At 55.4% G+C, this 27354-nt stretch overlaps 1 protein-coding gene across 2 annotated transcripts; it reads left to right on the top strand.

Moving 5' to 3' along the window:
• The first annotated feature begins 487 nt into the window (after window positions 1-487).
• Window positions 488-27354, top strand: LOC105478610 (NSF attachment protein alpha). 2 transcript variants are annotated; one of them, XM_011736101.2, is made up of 11 exons: window positions 488-722; window positions 11859-11968; window positions 14594-14710; window positions 19749-19795; window positions 22037-22114; window positions 22353-22408; window positions 22482-22566; window positions 23395-23499; window positions 24649-24717; window positions 25561-25611; window positions 26604-27354. In XM_011736101.2, the coding sequence occupies exons 1-11, from the start codon at window positions 625-627 to the stop codon at window positions 26703-26705; spliced, it is 918 nt and encodes a 305-aa protein (XP_011734403.1). In that variant the 5' UTR covers window positions 488-624; the 3' UTR covers window positions 26706-27354. The 2 variants fall into 2 exon arrangements, with proteins under 2 accessions (XP_011734403.1, XP_011734404.1); XM_011736102.3 differs by having other exon boundaries at window positions 490-722; window positions 11859-11938.

Raw genomic sequence — 27354 nt, 5'->3', positions numbered from 1 at the left:
AACGGTTTCCTTTTCCCACAAACGCTTTTCCAAGTGAAGAAACGGGCGAGACCAGCCGTGGGGCGGGACTAAGCTCTGCGCAGAACTGTCAAACCCGGGCTTGGGCCCCGAGTTGTCACGTGAGTGTCCGCGGTCAGCTGACTCTGCCGGAGTACTTCAGGGAGGGCGCGGGGTGGCCCCCCTAAAACGCGAGCCGAGGGCTGCTGCTGATTGGTGGAGGAGGATCCAGCGGCAACACCGTGGGGCGGGGCCTCGGCGGTGAGTATTGCCATTGCCTTCCGCAGGGTCACGTGGGAGGTGAGGTACAGAGCGCTGAGGAGAAAGTGGGGCGTCGTTGTCCTGTGTGTGCGCATGCGTTGAGGTCTCGGGACGCCGATTGGGGAGTCCCGAGTCACGGGCGGCTTGCGGCGGCTGGTGGGGGCGTGGCCGGCGGAGCGGGCGCCGCGCTACGAGGCCTCTGGTTGGCCAGCGCGAGTCACGTGATTCCGGGCCGCAGGCGCCGCGCGCCGGTGCGACGTCAACGCAGCCGGCCGACTTCTCCCGATCTGTGTTCCGCGGCCCGGCCGCGGCTGAGTCTTCCCAGGGCCAGTGTCGGGCGCTTTGCTGAGTCCTTTTGCGGCCGCCATGGACAATTCCGGGAAAGAAGCGGAGGCGATGGCGCTGTTGGCCGAGGCGGAGCGCAAAGTGAAGAACTCGCAGTCCTTCTTCTCTGGCCTCTTTGGGTGAGAACCGGGCTGAGGGGTCGGCCGGGACCTAGGCTGAGAGGACGAAGGAGTCACGGTCGGAGGTGGCGGGTTAGGGCACGCAGAGCTCGGGCCGAGGGGACGGAGAGGAACCTGGAATGAGGTGACTTGGCCTGAAGCGGCAGAGGCTACACAGGCTGAGGGCCAAGAGCCTGGGCCGGGGCAACACGGTTTGAGGAGAGACGGTCTGACATGGCGGAAGGGATTTGGGCTGAGGACACACGGACAGAGGCGACCCTGTCTTGAGGCGAGGAAGGGGACCCAGGCCGAAGACAGGCCAGCGGGAGGGGGAGAACCTGAACCGAGGGAATACGTCCTGAAGCCTTGGAGGGGACCGGCTTGGGGGCAGGGAGGGAGTCCGGGAGATAAGCCAGGTCCGGAGGCTTTTCAGAGCTCTAGGGGAATGTGAAGGCTCTCGGGCGGCAGTGATGGGGCCTGGGGCTGAGGACGCCTGCCCGAGGGACTGACCTTTTCATCCCCCGGGGCAGTGGATTTGCGTGGGCCCTGGGCAGTGAGGGTGAAGGCTGAAGGGGGCTGACACCTTTGGAGGGGCTCAGGGCTTAGATGATCCTAGGAGCAGTGAGCTGCGTCTGAAGTGTGGGGGGTGCCTGGGGTGAGTACGGCCCTGGTTAGCAGTGACTAGTTTAAGGACAGCTGAGCGGAGGAACCGGGATGACGGAGTCAAGACTGTGGCGGTCTCAGCCCTTTGGGAGGCCGAGGTGAGTAGATCATCTGAGGCCGGGAGTTCGAGACCAGCCTGACCAACATGGTGAAACCCCGTCTCTACTAAAAATACAAAAATTAGCTGGGCCTGGTGGCGGGTGCCTGTAATCCCAGCTACTCGGGAGGCTGGGGCAGGAGAATCACTTGAACCCAGGAGGCGGAGGTTGCAGTGAGCCGAGATCACGCCTCTGCACTGCACTACAGCCTGGCAACTGAGTGGGACTCCGTTTGAAAAAAAAAAAAAAAGGAAAGAAAAAAACCTGAGGAGGCCTGGGTTGAGGCCGGAGACTCCTGGGTGGGGGAACGCGTGGTGGTGGCTTGGCCAAGGAGATGGAGGGATAACAGGGAGAGACGGGGACTGAGAGAATCAAAACTGGGGATCAAATTCCTGCTGTGTGATCCTCGAGTAATGGGGATGACAGGAACATGCTGAGAAGAGGGATGGGAAAAGGCTTGGGAGACAGAACTAACGCATGTGACATGGCATAAAACTCACGGTAGCTCCTAAAAGCTGACACCACCATCCTGTGATAATTTTAGTGGCTTAAAAGTATTAAGAGCCCAGGTTTGAAATGTGGCTCTGCCACTTACTTCATGACTTTGGGTAAATGGTTTAGTCTCCCTGTTAAAGAGGATCACAAATCTAACCTGCCTCCCATTTGCTGTGAGTGTTAGAATTGAGCCTGGCGTGGAGTTACATCTCTGAGAGTGTTAGCTATTGTTAATGTGACTTCCCAGAAGGAAACAGGTTTGGAGTATGCAGAGAGCTGATGGGGTTCAAGGTGGGCGCCCGAGAGGAGAGGTCTGGGAGGCGTCAGGAGAGGGAGAGACAGAAACATGAGTGTGCTAAGAGGAGCTGAAAGGGAGCAGTAAAGGGATCCACGAAGACTTAGTAGGGTTGAGAGGAGCATGAGGCTCTGGGCAGAGGAAGTAAAGGGAGTTTGGCAGGGGGTGGTGGTGTGTGGGGGGGTGGGATCTGTGCTGATGGGGGGACCCGAAAAGGTCAAGGGGAGGCTGTGGAAACTGAGGGGAGGACTGGGAAAGGACTAGTGGACTTGTAGAGAGAACGGTCTGTGGTGGCCCCTCAGAAGCAGAGCCTGGGGAAGTTGGTGGGACTGGGAGTGTCTGCAGAAGGCTGGAGAAGGGGGTTTGGGAGGAGGGCCTGGGGATGGGAAGAGACTGGGGTAGGAGCCTGGCAGAGGCTGGTAAGACACAAAGGGGAGGGATCTTTCCAAGAGAGGAAGGAACAGGAAAAGGGCTCTGGGCCACGCCCCTTGTTTGAGGTTGGATGTTTAGCAAAAGAACTTGAAGAACATGATGGTGAATTGCCTGGTGTGGAGAAACATCTGGGGCTGATGGACTGTATTAATTAGGTGAAAAATATTTTATTTTAGAGGCTGCGAGGAGACAGAGGGTGTGTGTGTGTTTTCTTTTTCTTCACAAGGTTCAGGTGCTCTGTTTGGGGGTGGGGCCACGAGCTGGATTTTTGGTGATAGTTTTCCTAGGTGGCTCTGGGTGTCTGGTCCCTTTGGCCCAGGGATTAGTGGGCTGTTGGACTGTGTGCTTGGAGGGAGCAGCTAAGTCAGCCCCAAGGCACTTGCTACCTGGTTGGGAAGGCAGGATGCACAGCAAACGCTAGTAAAGTGGAATTACCTACTGTAAGGAAGGGCTCGATTATATCATTCCTGTGACTGTCTGAGCTCAGAGGAAGCAGTGTGAACCAGGGGGAAGCTCATGGTGAGGAGTGAGCTAGGTCCCAAGGAACCACAGGACTTGCTGGGGAGTGGGGCCAGGGAGGGTGCTCTAGGCAGCAGGGATGGTGCAACAGAGATCTAGCATGAGGGGAAGTTCTGCCTGGAAAGACAGGGAACTGAGATCCACACGGATCAGAAATGGCTTCCTGGAGGAGAGGCCCCAACCCCAGGGGGATGAACAGGAGTTCTGGGTGCTCTCTGGCAGGGAGCAGCACTCCAGGCAGGGGTTATGATGGAGTATGCCTTAGGAAGATGGAACACAGGGAGTTACACGTTAGACCATAAAGGTGGAAGCGGCAGGTGAGGCCAGACTAGGAAGGCCTGGTGAGCAAGGGCTGGGCCTGGAGGAGGCACTGAAGAGCTCCGAGGAGGCTAAGGGAGGCCCATCCTGGAGAGCTGCTGTTTGCCTTCTAGAAAGGACTGCAGCAGCTGGTGTGGGGGAGAGTGACAGCAGGGGGCTGTTGCATTGCCGGTAATACTAGCAGATGCAGGTTATTAAGTGCTCGCTCTGACTCGGACCCAGGCCTGGGCCAGGCTCAACCTGCTGATAGATGGTATGGATTTAGTCCTCACAAAATCCCCGTGGAGGCAGAGAAACTTGGGGGCTTAGAGAAGTTGACTTACTTGCCCAGCCACATGGTAAGTGGGAGAGGTGGCATTCAAACCCGGTTCTGTGTGATTCCAGAGCCTTCTCACTTAGCCCCTTTGCTGTGCTACCTCGGTAGTTTCTCCTCAAGGTTCATGACCATCTCTGGGCACTACATTTGGGAAGGCTGTTGGCAAACTAGGTGTGTTGGAAAACCGCCACCCTCTTAACTGTGGTCCCATGGCCGTTTTCTCCAAGTATTTGAAAAAAAGAGCCGGTGTGTTCATCTCAGTTCCTTCCAGCTCCCAGAGGAGCTGACCTGGTGCTGTGGGGGTGTGAGTGAGGTGAGGGCAGAGGGCAGAGGGCATGGAGGATGGGAGGGTGGCCTGACCGGAGCTTGCATGCCTGGGAGCTGGGAGCACAGTCAGAGGCCAGCTTGGGAGGACCTGTTTGACGGGTGGGAATCACTCAGGCACCTCCTCCTCTCTGATCTGGGTTTGCTTGTGTTCAGCATTTCATAACCCACCTTTATTCAGGTCCTTGGTAGCTGCCGGGACTGGAGAAGGGAGTGTTGGGCCTCAGCTTGTCCTTGGTGCCTCTCCCTTCCCCTTTGGGAATCCCAGCAATGACAGCGTCCCACATTGAGGGTCCTCTGCTCCTATCAAAGGGCAAGTCAGAGAGCCTTCACCTGGGACTCAAGGCGGTGGGCGTCTGTGCTGTCGCCCACTTCGGTGCTCAGACGCCGCCCTTGCTCTTCATTATTTCTGGGCTGCCAGACGCTAGGGGGCTTTGATGCACCAGCAGCCACTGAGGGCAACAGCACCAGCCAGTTAGGAGAAGCTCAAAGCCATCCCTGTTCCTCCCCTTGGTGATGGGGGTGCAGCTCAAACTTCTGCTCTGGAAGCAAAAAGACGGAGACTTCCTCACTACAGCACAGTGAGCAAGCAGCAGAAGGGGACGGCTGAGTCCAGGCGCACTAGTTCCCCCTCCCTGCTGCATGTCTCCTGGTAAATCCAGAGTGCCTGCTGTGCCCTTTGGGGATCGTGCAGCTTCTGAATGGCAGCTCTGTTCCCTGGGGCTTTTCCTCATCCCTGATGTCTCCTGGCCACCTCCCCCTGCTGCCAAAACAGCCAAAATAAAAACTTCCTTCCTCTTGGATAAAAACGTGTAGAGGGAGTTTCTTCATCTGTGAAATGAAAATCCTAGTCAACTGTTTCCTCGGGTGGTTCTAAAGATAAATGAGACGATGCGTGGGAAGTGGTGGGAGCACGGTGCCTGGCTCTGGTAATGTTTATTAAGGGCTCACTGTCATCTTTATTAGTAGGTATTGTCATTGGAAGTTGAGCTAGAAGTGCTGGAGAAATAGGTGGCAGGGTGTTCTGTATACAAACAGTGCATTCCCAAGATCAGATCTTGGCAAATCAGTTCCTGTTTGAACTACCTGTAGGCAGTAACTGCGGGACCATGGGAGGGCCAGCTTGTCTGTATAGGGCCTGCATGGGATCTTGGCTGAGACTGGTGTGGGCATGAGCTTCCAGATTTCCCTCCAGACCACCTTCCTCTGCAGAGCGTGCAGAGACCCCGGCACCATTTCCAGTGGGCACCCTGGTGAATCACAGTGCCCTGCCAGCAGCCAAGATCCACAACTGAAAACTTGGCATCTCTTGTCCAGTCTCAGAGTGGAGTCTTTCCTGAGAGCACACAAGGTTTCTGGGGAATCTGAGAATTCCTGGCTTTCCTGATGGATGGAACTTTGCTGCCTGGCCATACAAACATTTCTGTCTCCTTTTTGGAATGGGGCTACTGAAAGACAAGGGTCTTTGAGAACACCTTTTAAGGAAAAGGAAGCACATTCGCCCTTGGTCTGTGGTGAAATGTAATCCCATTGGGGTGCAGGGGGGCATCTGTATAAGAAAATAAGAAACAGAGCGCCTGCCAGGCTGTGTGCCGTGTGGCAGGTGAGGTCCTGGCTCTGAGCTTACCATCTTGAAGGGCCGTGGGCCTGTATGTATTTTGAGCATTGTGCAGTAAGGCGGAGGGTGGTGGGAGGCCAGGACTCTGGAAGCCAAAGGAGGAGCAGCACTTAGCGAATCTGGGGTGGAGATGAAGCCCATGCTGTGATTCTGAAGTAGGGAAGTGTGCCTGGAATCGGTCCTCAGCGGGGCCTGATGAGAGGGATGCTCTTGTTTACTGAGCGCCCGTGGTGTGACCGGCTCTCTGCTGGGCACGCCGTGGGGTGCTGCCTGCAAGATTGCTCATGCTTCAGCAGCACTGCAAGGTGTGGAGTCTTATCCCTAGTTACACATGAGGAAACGCAGGCTGGCACGCGATGATCTGGCACTGAGGCCAGGCCTGTTTGACTACTGTCAGCATTTATTTTATTTTATTTTTACCACCACAAGCAACTCTCTAGAATTCCTATTGCTGGGTGGCAGGCACCCCTTTGAGCGTATTTCTTTTCCTTTGTATAATGGCAACCATTTGAGCATCTCTTCCATTCTGCTCTCTGTGCCAAGTATTGAATGTGTGTCATCTCTAATCCTCACAAAGACTCCTCCCAGGCCAGATTCATTGTCTCTGTTTTATTTCATTTTTCATTTTTGAGAGACAGGGTCTTGCTCTGTTGCCCAGGCTGGAGGGCAGTGGCATGATCGTAGCTCATTGCAGTCTCCACCTCCTGGGCTCAACTCCTGGGCTCAAGTGATCCTCTCACCTCAGCCTCCCAAGTAGCTGGGACTGTAGGCATATGCCACCATGCCTGGCTAGTTTTTAGTAGAGTTGGGGTCTCACTGTGTTGCCCAGGCTGGTGTCACACTCTTGAGATCAAGCAACCCTCCTCCTTCAGCCTCCCAAAACTCTGGGGTTATAGGTGTGAGCCACTGTGGCCAGCCACACTGCCATTTTATAGATAAAGAATGGAATCTCAGCACTTTGGGAGGCAGAGGCAGGAGGATTGCTTGAGCCCAGGGGTTCGAGACCAGCCTGGGCAACACAGGAAGACCCCATCTCTTATTTAAGAAAAAAAAAAAAAAAAAAAAGCCTTAGGGATAACTAGCCCCTGGTTGGACACTTAGCAAAGTACCTGAAATGAACTTCAGCCCAGGTCTCACCACCCCAAAGTCATTCTCTTTCTACCCCTTGTCCTTGCCCAGACAGTCATGTCACAAGAGGGTCCTGTGGCGATTTCAGAGCTGGGCAGTTAGCCTGTGACACTTTATCCTTTCACCGTTGTTAACCGGGGCCTGTGCCTGCACTGTGGAGAGATGGGAAAGTGAAGCTGGGCCCAGGCCCCGCCCCGCAGGAACTCATACCCTGCTTGGTCAGGGGGGGCCCACTGCAGAGTGGCGGGAGGCAGCTGGTGGTTTTGCACTTCCAGGTAATACTGGTGGCAGTGCCTTCAGGATGCTGAACCTCTAGCAGCTCCCAGCTCCAGTGTAGTCAATGGACTAGCAGGGCTGGTGGCCCCCAGCTCCCTGTGCCAGGGTGGACCCTGCACCACAGGCAGCCTTAACTTTTTCTGACGTTCCTTCTGCCTGTTGTCTTGTTACTGGCAGGCTCAGTAGGGGGCTGACTTAATTCATCCTCTTTTGCCTAGAGGATGCTCCACGCAGCTCCAGCAGAGAGCAGCCTCTGCTTTGAGATGAGGGAAGCCTCGGCGGTAAAGGTTCCTTGGCTTGTTTAATCTAGAGGAGGGGCGGGGGCAGGCAGGGACCTTGTCCTCCCTCCTCATTTTTCCGAGGACTCTTGGGCATGGGGAGGGAAGCCTTCCTGATTACTGAGTGAGAGGCAAGGGCAGCACTGGATCCCCAGGGCCCCAGTCCTCTTTCATAGCCCTGCTGCTTCCTGGCAGGGTAAGCTTGGGCAAGCCCTCCACCCTCTCTGAGCCCCAGCTTCCTCCCCTTTAAAGCAAGGGCAGCACCCAAAGGGCTCTTGTGAAGAGCTGTGGGCTCCTTCTGGGGGAGTGCCCGGGAGCCAGGGAGCGCCATGCGCCAGCTGTGATTAAGGCACGTGGTCTCGAGAGCCATGCAGGAGGTGGGCTCACAGGCATGTGACAGGCCTAGGGCACCTTCCCCACTGAGGGTGCTGACCGGAGACTTGGGGCAGTGGGCCTTAAGTCTGAGGAGGAAGCCATAGGCCTGTGCCTGTGGCTTCCAGAGAGGCAAGAGAGAGAGAGTGAGTCCAGGACCCAAAATGGGGGCCTGACTTTGTCCACCCTACCTCATGAGGTCCTTCGGGAGCTGCAGGTGGTGGGTCAGGGCATGGTGTATTTCTGGCAGCCAGGAAGTGCCTGGTGGATGGAGGAAGGAAGGAGGGGGCTGAGACTCTGCCCTGCAGTACCCCCTGGCCCAGGTCCCACCGGGTGTCTGTGCATTCCTGGCAGCGCCTAGCCTTCCATATGGCAGTCGCTGAGGTTGGTGGCTGTGTTTGGGAGACCTGAGACTCCTTCCTCCGCCTTGGAGGGGGAGAGAGCAAAGCTGAGCGGGTAATTATAGACAGCCCTGCATCAGGCAGCCCAAACCAGTTCCCTCTATTCCCAGAGCGGCTCAGAGCCGTGGGATGGGAGGAGTGAAGCAGAGGCAGCTTGGGGGAGGTCAGTGGGGGAGGGACAGTCAGCTGTCACATGCGCTGCCACCCAGGCCCTCAGGAGAGGAGGCCCAGCTAACTTTTCCTTTCATGTACTGCTGTTATCTCCTGGCACATAATACATGCTCAGATACCTGTTCCCCAGGTGAATAAATGAGTATGTGAATGGCTTCTTCAGGATCTTCCACTGGAACCTAGGCATGTCACTTTCTCCCTTTGGGGACTTCACTCCCATTTCTAAAAGAAGAGGATGGGACTCCAGAGATCTCCTGTCATCCCCTGGCCGTGGTAATGGGCAAAACCACGGGGTGCAGGGGAAAAAGGAGGCAGGCGATCATAGAGTTTCAGCCCTGGCAGCTGGTAGACTTTGTGTCTGTCCCGTGTCTGCTCTGTCCCTCTGAGCTGAAATAAACCCGGCTGGGGCTGACTCCGCTCGTTGTTGATTGCCTGCTGTGGGCCACTCAGTGACATGGGTCATTTCTGCTCATCCAGGGACTGAGCTTTTTCAGAGAGTGCATGGAGCTGGATAGGACTTAGTCACACTCAAAAAGAAGGGAAGGCTGAGCTGGGGAATCTGTGGGGTGGGCAGACCTGTGATTAAGGTCTGTGAAAATGTCCCTTTAAGAGAACATTCCAGAGAAGGTCCTTCTGAGGGTTTTTTGCAGCCAGGCCCCAAAGGACCCTTCAGGATTCTCAGCCAGAGAAGGTTTTGAAAGTTTCTTGCCTCTCCAAGGCCAGGAATGGGTTCTAAAGAAGTCATTCCAGGCTGGGCACGGTGGCTCAAGCCTGTAATCCCAGCACTTTGGGAGGCCAAGGTGAGTGGATCGCTTGAGGTCAGGAGTTCGAGACCAACCTGGCCAACATGGTGAAACCCCGTCTCTACTAATAATACAAAAATTAGTGGGGTGTGATGGCACACATCTGTAATCCCAGCTACTCGGGAGGCTGAGGCAGGAGAATTGCTTGAACCTGGGAGGCAGAGGTTGCAGTGAGCTGAGATCGTGCCACTGTACTGCAGCCTGGGCGACAAGAGCGAAACTCCGTCTCCAAAAGAAAAAGAAAAAAGAAGTCACTCCAAACAAGGCCCGAGGTGTGTTGGGCCGGCTGAGGTGAGGTGGGTGAGGGAAGATGGGGTGCAGCAGGGCAAGTGCGGGAAGAACACATTGCTGAGGGCCACTTCCCGGGGACAGCAGAAGGTGGGGGACAGCATCAGCACAGCCCCAGAAGGCAGGAAGTAGGCTTTCATCTGACAAGATGACAGAGAGGATAGGAATAAATAGATTATTTATTCTGGTGTGATGTGGATTCAGGAGACCAGGATCCCTGGCCCAGCCAGCCCACCCGCCCTGGGGGCATTTATTTGCCTGCTGACATTGCCAGGCCTGGCCCCTGATTGCTGGTGGCTGCTTTCCAGATAGTCAGTCTCAGTCAGTTTTTCCTTCCCAAACTCACGTGATCAGCTGAATTACCTGGGCCCCCCCAACCCCAGTGGTTAAAAATCTCAATTGCAGGCCCCATCCAGACCTGCTGAGTGAATCCCAGAGAGTGTGGCTGTGGGACTCTGGTTTGATAAAATGAGCACTTCATGTGGTTCAAAGGGATGGGCAGGTTGGCCACACTGAATCCACAGTGCAGAGGGAAGGAATGCTCACATCCCAGCTCCCAGAATTACCTTTGGGCCCTACCACAGCTGAGTTGGTATGGACAAGTTTCCAGGAACAGCATTGGGCCAGTTGACACAGGGTGTGGGATGAGATGGTGAGGATGATTTAAATGGGAAAATACCCACCCCTCCCTTTTCTCTTCCTTAAAAATAAACTCAACACTAGTTCTGTCAGTGAAGAGAGACCCTGAAATCCATTTGGTGGGACTCCTGAGTGTGTGGATTTTATTCTACTGATTATGTGGATGATGGGAGTTTGAGCAGTTACAGAGACTACAGACCTCGCGGGCTCAGCTTGGTTGTATTATTAACGGCAGAAGGATTCAGTGGGACTTACGGGTTTGAGGTACTAATGAGGTCCCTCAGGAAGCTCATTTTGTACATGTGGAGGTCGAGAAGCCAGAGTGAAGCTGCCCAAACAGGGTGCCCTTTATGTTTTTAAATTCCTGTCTATCTCCCCGTGTATCTCTACTGTTGGACATTAAGTTTTTGGGGGGTTTTGCTGTTTTAAATAATGCTCTGCTGAACATCCCTGTAACTTATTCGTTTTTTAGGATAAATTGCTGGAATTGTAATTCATTGCTGGACCACAGGGCCGAATATAAATCCTAATACTTAAAAATATGTGTGTGTGTGTATTTCTATGTATAGATATATACACACATATATACATATATACACATATCTATACACATATACACGTGTGTGTGTTTATGTGTGTGTGTGTGTATATATATTTTCTTGAAAAGATGTGCAAACAGTTAAAAAAAAAATTCGGGTAGTACAAACGCGGGATGCCCAGTGAATAAGTTAGCCTCCCACACCTGGCCCTCCTTCTCCAGGCTCCACCTGAGAGAAAAATGCTGTTACTAGGTTTTTGTGTATTTGCCCAGAAATATCCTATGTTTATATAAACATGTATGTTTCTATTCTTCTCACTCTTTTGTTGTTGTTGTTAGATAAGGTCTGGCCCTGTCGTTGTCCAGGCTGGAGTGCAGTGGTGTGATCTTGATCTTGGCTCACTGCAACCTCCGCCTCCTGGGCTCAAGCAATCCTCCCACATCAGCCTCTCTAGTAGCTGGGACTACAGGCGTGCGCCATCACACTCTGCTAATTTTTGTATTTTCTGTAGAGATGGGGTTTTGCCGTGTTGCCCAGGCTGGTCTCGAACTCGTGAGCTCAAGCAATCCGCCCACCTTGGCCTCCCAAAGTGTTGGGATTACAGGAGCCATGAGCCACCGCACTCAGCCCACCCTCTTTTTTTTAAACACAAACGGGAACATTTTATATCTACATTTTAAAATAGTGCTTCCTGTCTCTTTGTATGGCTGTGTGATATATATGCCCAGTCCTGAACTGGTAATGACACACTCCAGGGTTGCAAGGCACAGAATTAAGGCTCCCTCTGCGAAAGCAACACGATGTCTTAAACTGGGCTAATCCCCCAGAATGCTTTGCAGTCTCCTGGGGAAAGGGGATTTGTAGCGCGCCTGGGACCCAGTGGGCCCCCGGTATCCCAGGCAGGAAGTAGAAGAGGCTGTCAGACCCTGGGGTCGTGGTGGGGTCAGGAACTCTTCGCCCCACAACCCCAGCGAGCACCCAGTATCTACCCCAGTCCTCGTGAATTGAGTGTGCCATTGTATGCAGGGGCGGGGGCCACAGCCTCAGGAGGCCTGCGGGAAGCTGGCTTCACAGGTGAAGGGTGAGGGGTAGGGGCACGTCTGTACCGGCACTGGAGCAGAATGCTTGCTTTCTCCTGGATAGCAGACTAGATTGTCTCCTTTTTTTCTTTCCTTTTTCCCCAGAGGCTCATCCAAAATAGAGGAAGCATGTGAAATCTACGCCAGAGCAGCAAACATGTTCAAAATGGCCAAAAACTGGAGTGGTATGTCATCTCCGCTAGAGCTCCTCCGAGGTGCTCTCCTCCTTCCTCAGCTTCCACTCACACAGGCCTGCCCCAGAGGTTGGCCTTGAGGGCCCCTTCTCTTTTTATGCCATCTCCGTCATCGGAAAGCCACTGGCCTGCTCTCTAATTGTTTTGTGCCTGCTGGGTTACTTTATACTCTGGGTCATGGGGCCTTGGAGAAAGGACAGAGAGGATGGGAATAAATAGATTATTAGACCTGGATAAACCCATGTGGATTGATGAGCTCTTAGAGTCCTCCTTAAATTCAGAACTTCGGGTTTCCTGGTAACTTCCTTAGTGCTTCCATCAGTGTCTGAATTCTAGGCTGGGGTGGTGGGGGGGTGGGGGATGTTCAGGTGATTCCAATAACAACATGAATCATGGCTACTGTTTGTTGAGTACTAAGTGCTCATCATTTAATGGCATTAGCACAGCAGCCCTAAGGGTCAGTCTGTAAATATCCCTGTTTTACAGATTTGGAAACTGAGGCTTGGCTTAGTCTTTTGCCCGGGGTGCCAGAACTAGTAAATGACAGAACCAAGATTCAGAAACCAAGGCTGTTACTGCAGAGCCTGAGTGTTTAACCTGCCCCAGTGAGGCAGGAGAGCTTCATGGAGGAGAGGGGTGGGGAGGAGCCCCTTGGGCCCAGGGAGGCTGGAGATCTGTTTGGGGCTCCCTGCAGGCCCAAGAAATCCAACAAGCCAGTGCATTGAGCCCTTTTGAAGCCCATTTCATAATACATCTTTCATGTCACCAAGATCGAATTAAGGAAATACAGCAAGAGACCAGTGTTTGAACACAGGGAGGAACTTCCTGACTGTGGAGGAGAGGGGACCTAGTGGTAGGACCATGGAGGCAGGGTGCAGAAGTGCACAATAAAATTGATTATCATCATTTTGAGAATGTTGTTGGTTTCCCAAAAATTCAAAGAGTTATTCCTGAGTTTTCATAAAATACGTTGTGAATAAAGCCAAATGTTCTGTGTATTTTTATGCTCCCAAACTAAGAAAATTCCTCTAGAGAAAAAAAGTTTATTTTTTTAATTACATAGGTGTTGCTTTTCCCCTAAAATTTGTTACCTCTGCCCCCCAACTCTTCAAAGAAAAGCCCTAGGCCATTTTCCCCCTGGTATTATCCCGTTTTCTTGAATTTTTTTTTTTTTTTTTTTTTTGAGACAGTCTTGCTCTGTCGCCAGGCTGGAGTGCAGTGGCGCGATCTCGGCTCATTGTAACCTCTGCCTCCCTGGTTCAAGCGATTCTCCTGCCTCAGTCTCCCGACTAGCTGGGATTACAGGCATGTGCCACTACGCCCAGCTAATTTTCGTATCTTTAGTAGGGACAGGGTTTCACCATGTTGGCCAGGATGGTCTCCATCTCCTGATCTCGTGATTCGCCCACCTCGGCCTCCCAAAGTGCTGGGATTACAGGCATGAGACACCATGCCTGGCCGTAATTTTATACTCAAATTTGGAACTCTTGAAAATAATAATGAAATCATATAGTGAAAATCTGGAAGGCTTTGTCTCTTCTGCTGCTCAAACTTAAGAGGATGGGGCTAGGCCTCCTGGTCCTCTTCCAGCTCAGAAACTCTGACTCAGATTCAGCTGGAGGAGAATGAAGGGGAGAAGCCTCAGAACTGAGCTGGAGGTGGTCAGCTCCACGAGGAGGAGGAGAGACACTGCTGCCTCCCAAACGTCAGTTAGGAGATGTGTGGGCAGAATGGCTTGGGACCCACAGAAGCTGACTGTGTGCAGATGAGCACAGGACAGACGAGGCTTCAGGGGCCGTCTCTTCTGCCCTCCCCCATGGGCATTGGTCTGCATGTACTCATTCTTGGTGTCCACATCCTGTTTCCCTCTCTGGACGTGCAGTTCCTGGAGGGAGCCGGCTCTGTGTTGTCCGACCCCAACTCCATGAGCCTCACAATTCACACAGGTGCCTTGTCCATGGGGATCTGCAGTGAAGGGAACAGAATGTGAACAGAGGCAGAGGAGTTGGGAGAATCAGGAAGAGCTTTGGGGAGCTGTGGAGAAAGAAACAGGACTTGGAAAGGGGAGTAGATGGGAAGGTGTTATGTGGTTTAATCTCAGTTGCTCCTTGCTTCCCAAAATACCCCTCCCAAGCCACCCCATGATTCAACCTGCACTTTGCCTTCTAGTGGTGGTTCTGGGCCCTGTGCTTTGAGGCTCCCCTAGGGAGGACTGCCCAGGCTGGGAGGTGCAGGAGGCCACCTCACTCTGTTTTATATCCTTTCCAACTCAGCTCTGTCTTCTTCTCCTTGGATCTTTAGAAGTGGTGGCCCTGGAAATACCAGCATAGCTGGGATTAGGGACATGGCATTTTACCTGGGCTTACCCTGGCTCTCTTTCCATATACATGGGGCTCAGGGGCTTCCCCTGAGGCAGCTTCCTGCCGCCCTTAGAGACTGTCAGGCGCCACCAGGAGCCTCAGTGCAGGAGCCAGCAGACCTGAGGTCTAGGCCTCAGTCTGGGCTCGCTCAGGTCACCCTCGTCCTATCTTGGGAACTCTTTCCACATTTTCAAGAGCCCGATCCACCTCCCAGGGCAGTGCCTCTGTGGCTTCATAAAGTGTGGAGCCCCACTGAGGCCGGGACCAGCCTTCTCTTCTGTTCCAGCTGCTGGAAACGCGTTCTGCCAGGCTGCGCAGCTGCACCTGCAGCTCCAGAGCAAGCACGACGCAGCCACCTGCTTTGTGGACGCCGGCAACGCATTCAAGAAAGCTGACCCCCAAGGTGAGGATCTCTGTGGGCCACAGGGGCTGCCTGCCTGGCCCAAAGCGCCATCCTAGCACCCTGCATCGAGTCCTCGGGTTTCCTGGAGGCTCTGGTTTTTCCAATGGCCGACATGTGATAGGCTGGCAGGGACGCGCCTGAGGTAGAGTGAGCTTTGACTTCAGAACTGGCTCCCTTCCTTCTGGTTGGCATTCGCGCCCTGCTCAAGTCTCCGCCCCCTGTCTACCCTGTCGGTGCAGCTGATCACCCCTTCCGAAGCCCGGAGCATTTGGGAGTGGGAGTTCCATTGCAGACCCACCGCCTGCCGGGGAGAGAGGAAAATCTGTTCTGTTGTCAGAATTAACATGCAGAAGGGAGCAGGGTGGGGGGGATTTCTGAGACCAGCCAGGTAGGAGTTGCTGCCGAAAAAGGAGCGGAAATTAGCCCAACCTGGCTTCCCTACATCCTGGGGAGGAATTAGAGAGAACAGAGCCCGAGATATAGTTGCCAGAGAACAAATTACTTAAACTGAGAGCGTGTTAGGGACAGAAGCCCAGTTTGGGGCTGACTCATGGTGAGAAAACAGTTTTTGTCCCCCTGGGTGCCTCCTGAAGAGGAAGCCCAGCCCAGTGTTTGTATGGGGCGGGAATTTTAATTTATTTTTTAAAATCTTGGTGCTAGGTACAGGTTGCTAATTAGAAAGCACAGGCAGTTTTTAAAAATGACCATCTACTGTCACTGTCATCTCAGGGGAATGGAAAATATATAAATCTTTAAAAAGTAAAAAGCAGCTAAATGATCTTGGAATAAGGGTCTGTTCTTCCCAAGAGAAGACAGATTTGCAGCAGTGCAGGGCGCTTCCTCCATGGATCAGCGAGCACTGGTTCACACACCGTATTTGGGAACCGCTGGCATACCCCTTTGTCATGATCTGAGACATTAGTTCCCAGACGAGGATGAATTTGTGTGTTGACCAGTAGCACTTCTCTGTCCTTAGACTAACCAGTTGCTCCTCACCAGCCGAGCATCTCACACATTGGCCTCAGTGGTCACATGGTGGGGCTCAGGCCTGGCAAGAGGCGGAGGAGCAGCCTTGTAACTGGGTGGGCCGTGGAGCTTGCCTGGCTGGTAGCACGGGGCCACAGCGGGCTGCGTGGGTGATGCAGTGATGACCCAGGGAGACCCTGAGTTGGTTTTAAGCTTGACTTACCCCAGGAAATCTCCATGCCTTCCATTAAGCTGCCCCGCCAAGCCTTTCCTTCTGCTCCCTGGGAAACTGGTTGGCCTAGAGGCGCTGTCTTAGCATCTGTGATGTTCAGCTGCTGCCTCATCTGGAGTGACTAGAAGGACTCTCTGGGGCAGCACTGAGCGCCAGGCTGCAGAACAGTGAGTGCCATTTGCTCTTTCAGCAGACTCTTCACTTCTTGCAGACAGGCCCTACCTGGCAGTGGGATATGGTGGGGTCCCTCCCCTGTGTTTGATCTGAGCTTTTCTAGCTCTCCAGCTAGACTCTGCAGGGTGTGGGCCTGGAGTCTGGATGTGGCCCTTCCCTTGCCTTAGGAAACTCAGAAGGTGGCTGAGGACTCCGACTGGTAGGAAAGTATAAAGATGATGCCACATCCAGGGCACAGAGGCCGACTTGCGCAGAGCTGAGGCTAGGAGGGGGAGAATTTGGCTAGGGGAGATCTTTCGGGGAAGAAAGGGGGTAGTTCTGAGAGGTGAGCCTCACTTGAGTAGAGCTGAGAGCAGGTGCCATGTCCAGAGCCCTGGGGAGGTGGTGCTGAGCAGGGAGGGGTGTTAGCGCAGTGTCCAGAGCTACAGCCTAAAGATGCGCACCCCAGCCATGGCTCCCAGTGGGGCAAGGGGCACACTGGCATCAAGGGCAGCGGCTGCTGTGTGTCTGAGGCTAGTCAGGCCTTACAGAAGGCCAGGTGCAGTGGCTCATGCCTGTAGTTTCAGTGCTTTGGGAGGCTGAGGCAGGAGGATCACTTGAGCCCAGGAGTTCAAGACCAGTCTGGACAACATAATGAGATCCTGTCTCAAAAAAAAAAAAAACCACCTCACAGAGAATGTCATGTAGCAGCTGTGTGTGGCTCAGCAGTGCAGGTGGTGGATGGTCTGGGAGGACCCTGCCTCCCCTGTGATCCTGGGCAAGTCAGTCTCTTGGGCCTCTGTTTCCTCATCTGTTAAAGCAGAGACTGCTGTGAGATGATGGAGTCATGCCCAGCGCAGCACCTGGTGTGTGATAAACTTCCAGTCAGGACACCCTTGGCTTTCATCAGTCCAGGGGCCCCTGCCTGCCCTGGGCTCCCCACAGCCTCTGCCCTTGGCCGGGTGCCTTGTGAAACAGCTCTGGACGCCCAATTTGGAACCTTGCCTGGCTTCCTGGAGCAGGTGGCCGGCTCCCTGGGGCCCTCGTCATCACTGGTCTCCTCGGCAGCCTAGAAGTCCTCTGTCTTGGGTCAGCACTTCCTCCAGGACTCTCTCCAGAAGGACCTGCCCCCAAGTGGCAGCTGGAGTGTGCCTAAGGCCCGGCTGGGCTCCTGAATTCCTCTCCCTCTACAGAGGGTGGCCTGCTGCCACCTTGGTGGCTCTGGGTGGGGAAGGGTGATGCTCATTTGTGTTATTGGTTCCTCGGTTACCCAACCACCGCTGCTGCTCAGGGCAGACTGGGGCCAGCGAGGCCTATTCCTGGGCCTGACTGATAGCTGGGGCTGGGGGTAGTGTGTATACCTGGGGCAGGGAGGCGGCCCAGCCCCTGCTTGTCCCCTATTTCCTCTCTAGCTGCCATTTACCGGGTTCCTACTGTATACCAGATGCTTGGCATCTTTTAACCCATTTGATTTCTTTGTGCATTCTGTGATTTGCCCCCATTTTACTAAGGAGGAGATGGCCAAGTGTAACCAGGAAGGGCTCAGAGAGGCAGAAGTCAAGCTGGGCATCACTAGTAGGAATGACTGCGGGGATGGGCAGTGGCCAGGGCCATAGCTCCCCAACTTGGGCTTTATTGCTCCGAGCCCCTTTCCAGCCCTCTGTGGGTGGGTGCAGGAGGGGCCGGGCCACAGAGCTGGGTGTTGCTCCACCTGTCCGAGTGCACAAGGCCTGGTGACCAGAGATAAGAGTAGCAGTCATGAGTGTGTCAGAAGCTCGTCCAGGAGCCAGCTGGCCCAGGTGTCTGCTGGTGGTCCGCTGCTTTCCAGGCATGGAGGAGACTTAACCCCGTGAGTCCATGTTGCTGCCCGGGGGGTAAGCTGTCTCCCTGCTGCTACTGCAAGGGCTGTGCCATGCTAACAGCGGGCGCTCCAAAGCCAGTGCCAGCAGGCCCAGGTGGCAGCTATAGATCTCACTGCTCACTGCAGAGCAGCAGCCTTTGCTGCCTCAGCCTGCAGGGTGCCAGGTTGGTGTCCTGGCCAGAAGAGTGAACCAGTGAGCAGCCCGGGGCCACCAGGTGGAGACTGCAGCCAGGTGGGGTGGGGCAAGGTGGACCGCTCACTTCACTCCAGCTGCTGCTCCCCTCCTCTGCAGCATGGCCTGGCTCAGCCATTGCTTCTGGGCCCACCGATTACGAGATGTGTGTGTCTTCAAACTGCCGGGTTTAGGTTGTGTTCTCTCCCCGTCCTCCTCCTTTGCCCCCTTTTTGCCACCTTTCTCTCTTTCTGCTGCCACAGTCTCTGTCTGTCAGCTCCGGAACCTGGACTGAGTGCTGTACCTTCTGTCAGTCCCTTTCGGATCCCCAGAGGTCTTTCCGAATTGGACAAAACCTACAGACCCCAGTCCCCAGAGGAGTGCTTATGGATCCCACTGTTCACATGTCAGAAGGAGGGGTTGGAATCCCTGAAAGCCTGGCCACAGGCCTGAGACTAAGAGCCTCTGTTCAGATGCCTCCCCATGGAGGGGTTTTGAAGTCCCATCCAGACCTCGAGCCCCTTGAGAGCTGCCCAGCCCCGGCGCTTCTTGGTAGCACCTTCATCCCAGGCGAACATGGCATGGGTGACCATGGAGACCCTCCCAGTGACCAGGAACTTTCAGATGCCCAGGCTGCAGCTCAGAGCCCATGCCCTATGACCTGTCCAGGCTCCCTGCCTTTCCCTCTCCCCAGCCCAGGCCTCCCTCCCCACAACACCCCTGTCCTCCTGAGATGCGCTAAAATGGTGTTCTTAAAAAATACCCCCGGAGAGCTCATTTCTATCTGCTAGAAAATGCCTCCCACTCATGCGTTTCTCTCTCCTCCAAATAACTTGTCAAAAAAAAGCCTTTCCCAAATTTAAAATCTTGCAAGAGATAGTACAACAAAGGTAGCCCAGTTCTTCCTCAGTGCCATCCTGGTGTGTTCAGGTTTTTTGGCAAAACCTTTGAGGAGCTGGTGGGTGGCAGGGCCAGGTTAAAGGGACTGAGAGCAGAGGGCTCCCAACTGCTGAGATATGAGGAAAAGGGGGCAGTGGAGAGCACACCGAGGGCTCAGTGTTCATGACATCCAGCCTCCTCGTGCCAGAGGTCCAGGTCCTCCTGGTGCAGGGACAGAAGCTGCTCACGGTCCTGCAGAGATGGTGGCAGAGCCCAGGTAGAAGATGGCACCGCTGCCGCTGCTGCCTCCAAGACCACCTCAGATGCTGGGCTTGGCTGCCTCCCATGCCCCCTTCCCCTTTGCCAGCAGCTCAGTCCTTCAAGAACAGGGCCTTAGCAGGTCTGTCTGAAAAGACCCGTGGGAGTCTGGCCATCAGCCTGGCCGAGCACTGCTATGCCCTGTCCCTGGGAAGGGACCTTCCGTATGGGAAGCTGGTAGCATCCTGGCAGCCCGAGGGGAGTAGGACTCCCCCTGAAACATGTGCCCAGCAAGTCACAGTCTACAGAGTCAGCCCTCTCAACACGTTTCCTGGGGCTCAGGGATTCCGTCTCCTCCTTCCCAGCCCCTTGAGAGTGTGTGGCAGCCCTGGCAGCTCTGAGTGCCTATTGATCTCTCTGCGGGCAGCCAGGTGCGCCTGTGTCCGCCTCCTCTCCTCGGCTTCTGCTGAAGCGACTTCACTTTCTCATGTCTCCTCCCACCTCCCTTTCTCTCCAGAGGCCATTAACTGTTTGATGCGAGCAATCGAGATCTACACAGACATGGTAAGGGCCGCTTGCTTGTCCTGATGCCCCTCGGGTCCCACTGCATTGCCCTGGCCTTGCGTCCCCTCCTTGAGCACCCCCAGCACTGTTCTTGCTCTGTGGCCAAACCAGTTGGGGAGGGGGAAGTGGGAGCTGGGGGCATTAGGCCACCTGAGCTGGCCTGGGCTGGCTGGGTCTTCACCCAGCTCCCCACCAGCCTGATGGCCCCCTCACTCCAAAGGCAGTCATGGTTTTCATTCATAGAACTTAGGTTATTGAGCTGGGCACGGTGGCTCATGACTGTAATCCTGGCACGTTGGGAGGCTGAGGTGGGAGGATCTTTTGGGCACAGGAGTTCGAGACCAGCCTGGGCAACATAGCAAGACCTCTTCTCTACAAAAAATTAGCCTGGTGTAGTGGCATGCACCTGGGGTCCTAGTTCTTGGGAGGTTGAGGCAGGAAAATCACTTGAGCCCAGGAAGTTGAGGCTGCAGTGAGCTGTGATCACACCACTGCACTCCAGTGTAGGTGACAAAACAAGACCCTGTCTCAAAACAAAAAAAGAAATTGGGTTACTGGAGAGAGTGTGTCCGGCACTTTCCCTTGCCCAGCCTTCCCACAAGTGTCGTATTATTTGATAAGCCTCTTGCAGCAGGCCACAGGGATAGGCAGAGCCCACAGGAGGCTCACCACCTGTCCTGTCCCAGGGGGCTTTGCCAATGACAGATGCAGACCAGATGGGCAGCTGCCAACCGGAGCCAGAGTGAAGGGTTCCACCCAGGCCAGGGCTCCTGTCAGCGCTTTCTCTCTCTTTCTTTCTCTCTTTCTCTCTTTCTCTCTCTTTCTTTCTTTCTCTCTCTGTTTCTCTCTCTCTTTCTCTCTTTCTTCCTTCCTTCCTTCCTTCCTTCCTTCCTTCCTTCCTTCCTTCCTTCCTTCCTTCCTTCCTTCCTTCCTTCCTTTCTTTTCTTTCTTTTCTTTCTTTTCTTTCTTTTCTTTCTTTTCTTTCTTTTCTTTCTTTCATTTATTTTTTTGAGACAGAGTCTGTCCCTCTCATCCAGGCTGGAGGTCAGTGGCGTGATCTCCACTCACTGCAACCTCTGTCTCCCAGGTTCAAGCAATTCTCGTGCCTCAGTCTCTCGAGTAGCTGGGATTACAGGCGTGTGCTACCACGCCCGGCTAATTTTTGTATTTTCAGTAGAGATGCGGTTTCACCATGTTGGCCAGGCTGGTCTCGGACTCCTGACCTCAAGTGATCCACCCGCCTTGGCCTCCCAAAGTGCTGGGATTACAGGCGTGAGCCACCACGCCTGGCCAGCTCCTTTTTGTCTCTCTGCTTGCCCTGTCTCAGCTCTCCAACCCCAGGCAGGGGCACGAGCCCTACCCCTTGTGTTCAGGGCAATGCTGCAGGGATGACTGTGATTAGAACAATAATAGCAGCTCCCATTTATTATGCCAGACACTGCAGGGTGGTTTAATCCACAGCCCTGTGAGGTTGGCATTATTGTCATCCCCATTCCATAGTGGAGGAGAGGGGCTCAGACGAGTGACATGACTTGCCCAGGGACACGCGGCTACAAGCAGGAGTCACTGAGACCCAAAACAAGGTCTGGCTGAGCCCAGGACCTTGCCTTTTCCTACTGCCCTCAGCAAGGGGGTGGCGTTGGACCAGCCCCTGGGGCAGAGCAGTCAGGCAAGCGCCTGGACACTGGGTGGAGGCGGATGGAAGGTGCGAGGCCCCTCAGAACCTGAGGCCTCCCTGGGGAGCTCTGGGTGTGCATGGGAGAGGCTGACAGGTAGGTGTTGGCCTGGGGGCAGAGCTAGTACTCTTGGGCAGGGGTCTCAAGCCCTCCCTCCCATCCTGGTTTCTCCAAATCCTTTTGCCAAGTGACTCTGGGCTGGTCCTTCCGCCTCTCTGGCTGCTATCAGAGGCTTCCTAAGGGCCAGGGCCTTGGCCAAGTGCTTGTGCTCACATCCTCTCTGGTGTCACACCATCTGTGCCCTCATGGACAGGATGAAATTAGGCTGAGGCTCTGGAGTGGCTTGTCCAAGGTCACCAGCTCAGCCCAGCACGCACAGCCAGGCCTCTAGTGCTGGGGCCCTCCCTTCTCACCCCTGTGTTCCCCCTCCTCTCAGTGTTTTCTTCCTACCTCCTCACAGGCCTGGCTGAGGGGTAGGAACTTGAAGGGTCATGGGTCAGCAGGGGTGCAGGACAGGGCATGCAGGTCATGAGTCACAGGCAGTCCCTTCCCGTGTCCCCTCCAGGGCCGATTCACGATTGCGGCCAAGCACCACATCTCCATTGCTGAGATCTATGAGACGGAGTTGGTAGACATCGAGAAGGTGAGTGGCAGCAGGGCCCTTCCTGGGCTGGCAGCCAAGACCAGCGCTGCTCTCTCTTCCCACCAGGGGAGTCCTCTGGTGTCTGAGTGCTGAGAAGGGGGCATGGGGCGCTGGCAGAGCTTGGAGAACGGGGTCTGGCTGTGTCCCAGATGGGCAGGGCGAAGGGTATGGAAGCTTCATGGAGACCTCCTCTCCCTCCCCTGCCCTCCCCTGGAACCCATCCCCCATGTCTCCCCAGGCCATCGCCCACTACGAGCAGTCCGCAGACTACTACAAAGGCGAAGAGTCCAACAGGTAGCCCCCTTCCTGCCTGCCCCAGCCCCTCAGGGACCGCCACCACTTCCCCTCACTCCTCCTTCCCACACAGCTCAGCCAACAAGTGTCTGCTGAAGGTGGCTGGCTACGCCGCACTGTTGGAGCAGTATCAGAAGGCCATTGACATCTACGAGCAGGTGGGGACAGGTGGGGATGGCGGCCCCCATCCTGCCCCCTCCCAGGGCCTGTGCCTCTTCCTAAGCCCCGGCGCCTTGTTCTGGAACCACCCCTCCCCCGGCTCGCCCTCTGCCTCTTCCCTCACAGCCCTTGCCATGTCATCCCCCCCACCCCATCTTCAGTCTGGCTGAACATTCTCCACCTACGACTCCATGCCGTGTCAGCACCGTCTCCCTGGCTGTGCCCCTCCCACACCCCTCGCAGAGCTTCCTCGAGGGGCCCAGAGCGAGGCTGGCTAAAGAACCCAGAAGGAGGCAACGGGAAGAAGTGCCAAGAGGCCCAGGGTGGCTGTGGGCACCCCACCCCATGGCACGATGGTCCTCATCCACAGTGGGAGGGAGGGAGTGTCACATGGGGTCCCCCCAGGGTGCATGGAGCCCTGGGTGATGGCCAAGAAAAAGGCAGGCAGCTGGCCCCTGGGGAGAGAAGGGTGGGTGCCGCCTCTCATGTTCCTGCCGCCCCTCTGCCCACTGCCATGCCAGCCTCCCGTTGGTCGTGACAGCCAGGCCGCCACCTCCCCACTGTCTCAGGCTTTTGGGAGCCCTCGAACACCTGGCTACAGCCTCCACCTCCACCCAGCCACCATCACACCCTGGTCTTGGTCGCTTACGCACTGGCCACTGATCTCCCCAAGCCAGTCCCTGGCTCCCTGCCATTGGGGTCCTGGGTTAATGGCCTCACCCTGGGACATGGACCCAGCTCCCAGCTGGCCCCCCAGTGCCTGGCAGTGGCTCTAGCCCTCTGACTGCTTGCCCTGAGCTCACAGTGCCACTTCCCCATGGCTACAGGTGGGGACCAATGCCATGGACAGCCCCCTCCTCAAGTACAGTGCCAAAGACTACTTCTTCAAGGCGGCCCTCTGCCACTTCTGCATCGACATGCTCAACGCCAAGGTAGCACGCCCCATGCCCACCAGACCACCGCGCCAGGCCAGGTCCTGTTACCCCCCAAGATGGACGTGCTCCTCCCTCACGTCTGGCCCCTGCCAGGCAGCCTTTGGATGAGAAGTGTGAATCTCACAGCTGTGTTTCTGTGCTGGAGTCACCTGCCCGCCCAGCCCTGGAGGCTTTTGTAGGTCCAGCTCCTGCCTCACTTAGTGCTCTTTTCTTCATGGGTGCACGTTTTGAATCCTCGCTGCATCCCATTAAAGTCAGCACCATTGTCACCTCGTCTTACAAGTGAAGGTGGTGAGGCTGGGACGAGAGTCCCTTGTTTGAGGCCACATGGCTAGGGACCTGTAGCCCCAGCGTTCCAGATCTTTGTGACTCCCGTTGTCACGACTTTAGCTGTAGCTCACATGCCCACCTATTTTCGGGGCGCTTGGCAAAAGAGGGGCCAGAGAGGGCAGTGGGAGGGGACGTGGCCAGAGGGAAGGAGCTGGAGGGTTGGTGCTAGATTTTGCTTGGCTGGAGTTTTCCTGCCATTGCCTGGCAGAAGCATGGAGTCCAGGATTTCCTGGTGTCCCTGGCTGCCCAACCCCCTGCCTCACGGCCTGGGGTGATGGCCCCACACACCCCCCACACACACACCCCGTAGAGCCCTGCTCTGCTGTGGGCACCGGTGGTGGGCAAAAGCTTGGGCTTTGTCAGACCAGGTTCACATTCCCACCCCATGTCTCACCGTGCCCTGGGCAGGTCACTGCCCCCTCTGGATCTGTTCCCTCACTTTCAAAAAGGGGCTCACCGTTATTTGACCCTCTCAGGGTCCTCAAGAAGCACCAGCCCCAGGCCTGCCATGGAGGATGTGCTCATTTGTCCCCTGCCCCAGCTGAGCCAGGTGGGAGGAGGCAGTGGGTACCTGTCTGAGGAGCCTTCCCCCTCCACCCACCTCTCCCTGCAGCCGTCTCTGCCAGCCAGGCTGGTGCTGAGCTCAGCTGCGGGAAGGTACTGACACACAGAGCCAGGTGACACCTGAGGCTAGAGGAGGGGCGCAAAGAGCTGACTCAGTATCACCAGACATCCCCAAGTCCCCTCGGCTGCTAGGCCAGCAGCTCTGAGGGCCCTCTTGTTACTAACTCGTCCTCCCCCTTCCCTGCTGCCCAGCTGGCTGTCCAGAAGTATGAGGAGCTGTTCCCAGCTTTCTCTGATTCCCGGGAATGCAAGTTGATGAAAGTAAGTGCTGGGTGCTCCAGCCTCCCCCTTCCCGAACCCCAGATGGGGGTGGCCGGGGCTCCAGGTGGGACAGTCATCAAGACTTGTCCAGTGGTTCTCAGAGGGTATGTTTATTTTGTTTTCTTTTCTTTGGCCATTTGAGTCTCCATTTTCCAGATAAAGAAAGTACAACTTGGGGAGTGCTGGAGCTCGGGATGGCTGGGTGAACACACACACACACACCCCACATGCACATGACACACATCCCACACACACACCACACCACACACACTACGTACACCACACTACACATACCACATACACCAAACACTACACACACCACACCACACACACCACATGCTACACACACACCACACACGACACACACCTCACACAATCACTACACACACACCACACATCACACGACACACCACACACATCACACACGACACCACACACATCACACACTCTACACACACGACACCCCACACGACATACCTCACACACATAACACACACCACACGACATACCTCACACACATAACACACACCACACACCCCACACACACCAAACACACCACACACACACCACAGACACACCACATATCCACACACACACACATTCTGTGTGATGTTCTATGTTGGTAAGGTTGCCCTGAGAGCTAGCCGTTTCTGATGAGTAGGGCAGCAGGATTGCAACACGCCCCTACCTGTCCCCAGTTTAACCCACACGGACTGACCCTCTGAGAGTCCTCAGGAAACCCCAGCCGCAGGCCTGGCATACAGATAGTGTGTGCTTTCATCTAATCCAGGCCGACCTCAGGTCAGCCTGGGCCCCAGACTCCTCTCTGCCATTTCCTTGCAGAAGTTGCTAGAGGCCCACGAGGAGCAGAATGTGGACAGCTACACCGAGTCGGTGAGTGGCCCGCATGGGGGTCAGGCCCCTTCACAGGGATGGGTCCCCTAGGAAAGCCGCCCTTCTCAGACATGCTCTCCCCTGACATTCACCCATTTTTATCTGGCCCCCAGCCCACTGTGAATTTCTTTCTCCATTCACCCCAGAAACATCACAAGTAGCCCCAAGAGATGCAGGGAGTGTTTTCCCCATTTTATAGATGGTGGCCTTGGCACCTCAGGGGCAGAGCTGGTGTTCAGAGCCACATCTGTCTGCTCCTGAAGACCAGGGTTCCTTGAGTCCCCCAGTTGAGTGTGTGAGACTCACAGTGGCCGCCTTGGGCACCCAGGAGGCACAGACTGGGAGGGAAAGGGTGAGAAGGAGAGTGGAGCTGAGGACACGGGAGAGGCGCCAGCTTCCCTCTGCCTGGTGGAGCCGCCCACGTGGCTCTCTCTCCCTTCCCTTTCTCTGTTCCCAGCGTTCCCGGGCTCAGTGGCGTCCGGCTTATAGGTCCTGATTCGCTCCTCTAATGGCACATGTCAAGCATTTCTCCCCAGGTGCCCCTCGGGAATGGAAGCCCCTAGCTGAGGACAGCGAGCAAATGCCATCCGGTTCCTCTTGCCCCAGACAGTGGGTGGCAACTCAGCCAGGAGCTCAGGGAGGGGATGCCCAGCAGGCTGCGGCTTCTCTCTCCCATGCCCCATGGCACTCAGGAGTGGCCTTTTCCGTATCTCCAGGCCTCAGTTTCCCACCCATTCAATGAGGATGCTGGACCTTTTTTTTTTTTAAAGCTACAATCCCTCTCCCCCAAGGGAAATGTTGTGCCTAGCATAGTCAAGACAGACAAGAAGGAGCTCCCCTGGCTGAGTCGGGGCCTCGAGCCCTCCCTCTGCTCCTTCTCAGAGACCAGGGTGACAGGGACAGATCTTGAAAACCTTCAGACAAGTGCCCTTGGGCTGCAGGGTTGGGAACAGGGAGGAGCATGGCCAGCCCATCACCTGGTGTGCCCTCAGGTGAAGGAATATGACTCCATCTCCCGGCTGGACCAGTGGCTCACCACCATGCTGCTGCGCATCAAGAAGACCATCCAGGGCGACGAGGAGGACCTGCGCTAAGCCCCACCCAGCCTCCCAGCGCCCGTCTTCGTGTCCCATCTGCTTAGAGAGAGGTGGGGCCGAGACTTGCTGGAGAGCTTCCCTCCTTTCCCACCTGGGGAGTCCCGCAGGCCACAGTGGGCAGGTGGCAGCGGGGGTCAGCATGCGGGGGCACCAGAGGCCCAGGCTGCTGGCTGGACAGTCACCCCTCTGCTCTCGCTACATCCCTTGCTCCCTGCCCATTTATTTAAGCCCCCATAGGTGCCCTTCACCCCCAAAACCAGCTGTACAGAATCTTTGATACAGATCTATTTGCTAGGGGTGCTGCCGGGGGTTTGGGGTCAGCATCTGGCCCCCCATCTCCTGACCAGCTGATTCATGAGGCCGGTTTCTGTCTCCCACTTTTGTCCCCCAGCCAAGCTCTAAAGCACATGTAGCCGCTGAGACTTGCTGTCTCTACGGGGGGAAGCTCCTCTTCCCCCAAACTCTGGGAGCTTCCCCCAGCCTCCTGCAGCCCCGACCTGTCAGGTTAGACCCCGGGCCCTGGAGCTTAGGGGGTTGTCCCCGACCCCAGCCCCACACCTGCTCCTTCCCTAATGCTTTGAGGTTTTCTTGGTTGGAAGCTGCAGCTGGCCCGAGAAAGAAAATAAAAAACAACACTTTTGCGTGA

The sequence above is a fragment of the Macaca nemestrina genome, chromosome 20 (assembly GCF_043159975.1).
Source record: "Macaca nemestrina isolate mMacNem1 chromosome 20, mMacNem.hap1, whole genome shotgun sequence".
In the NCBI taxonomy this organism is placed as follows: Eukaryota; Metazoa; Chordata; class Mammalia; order Primates; family Cercopithecidae; genus Macaca; species Macaca nemestrina.
This window is presented reverse-complemented; position numbering and strand designations above follow the sequence as displayed.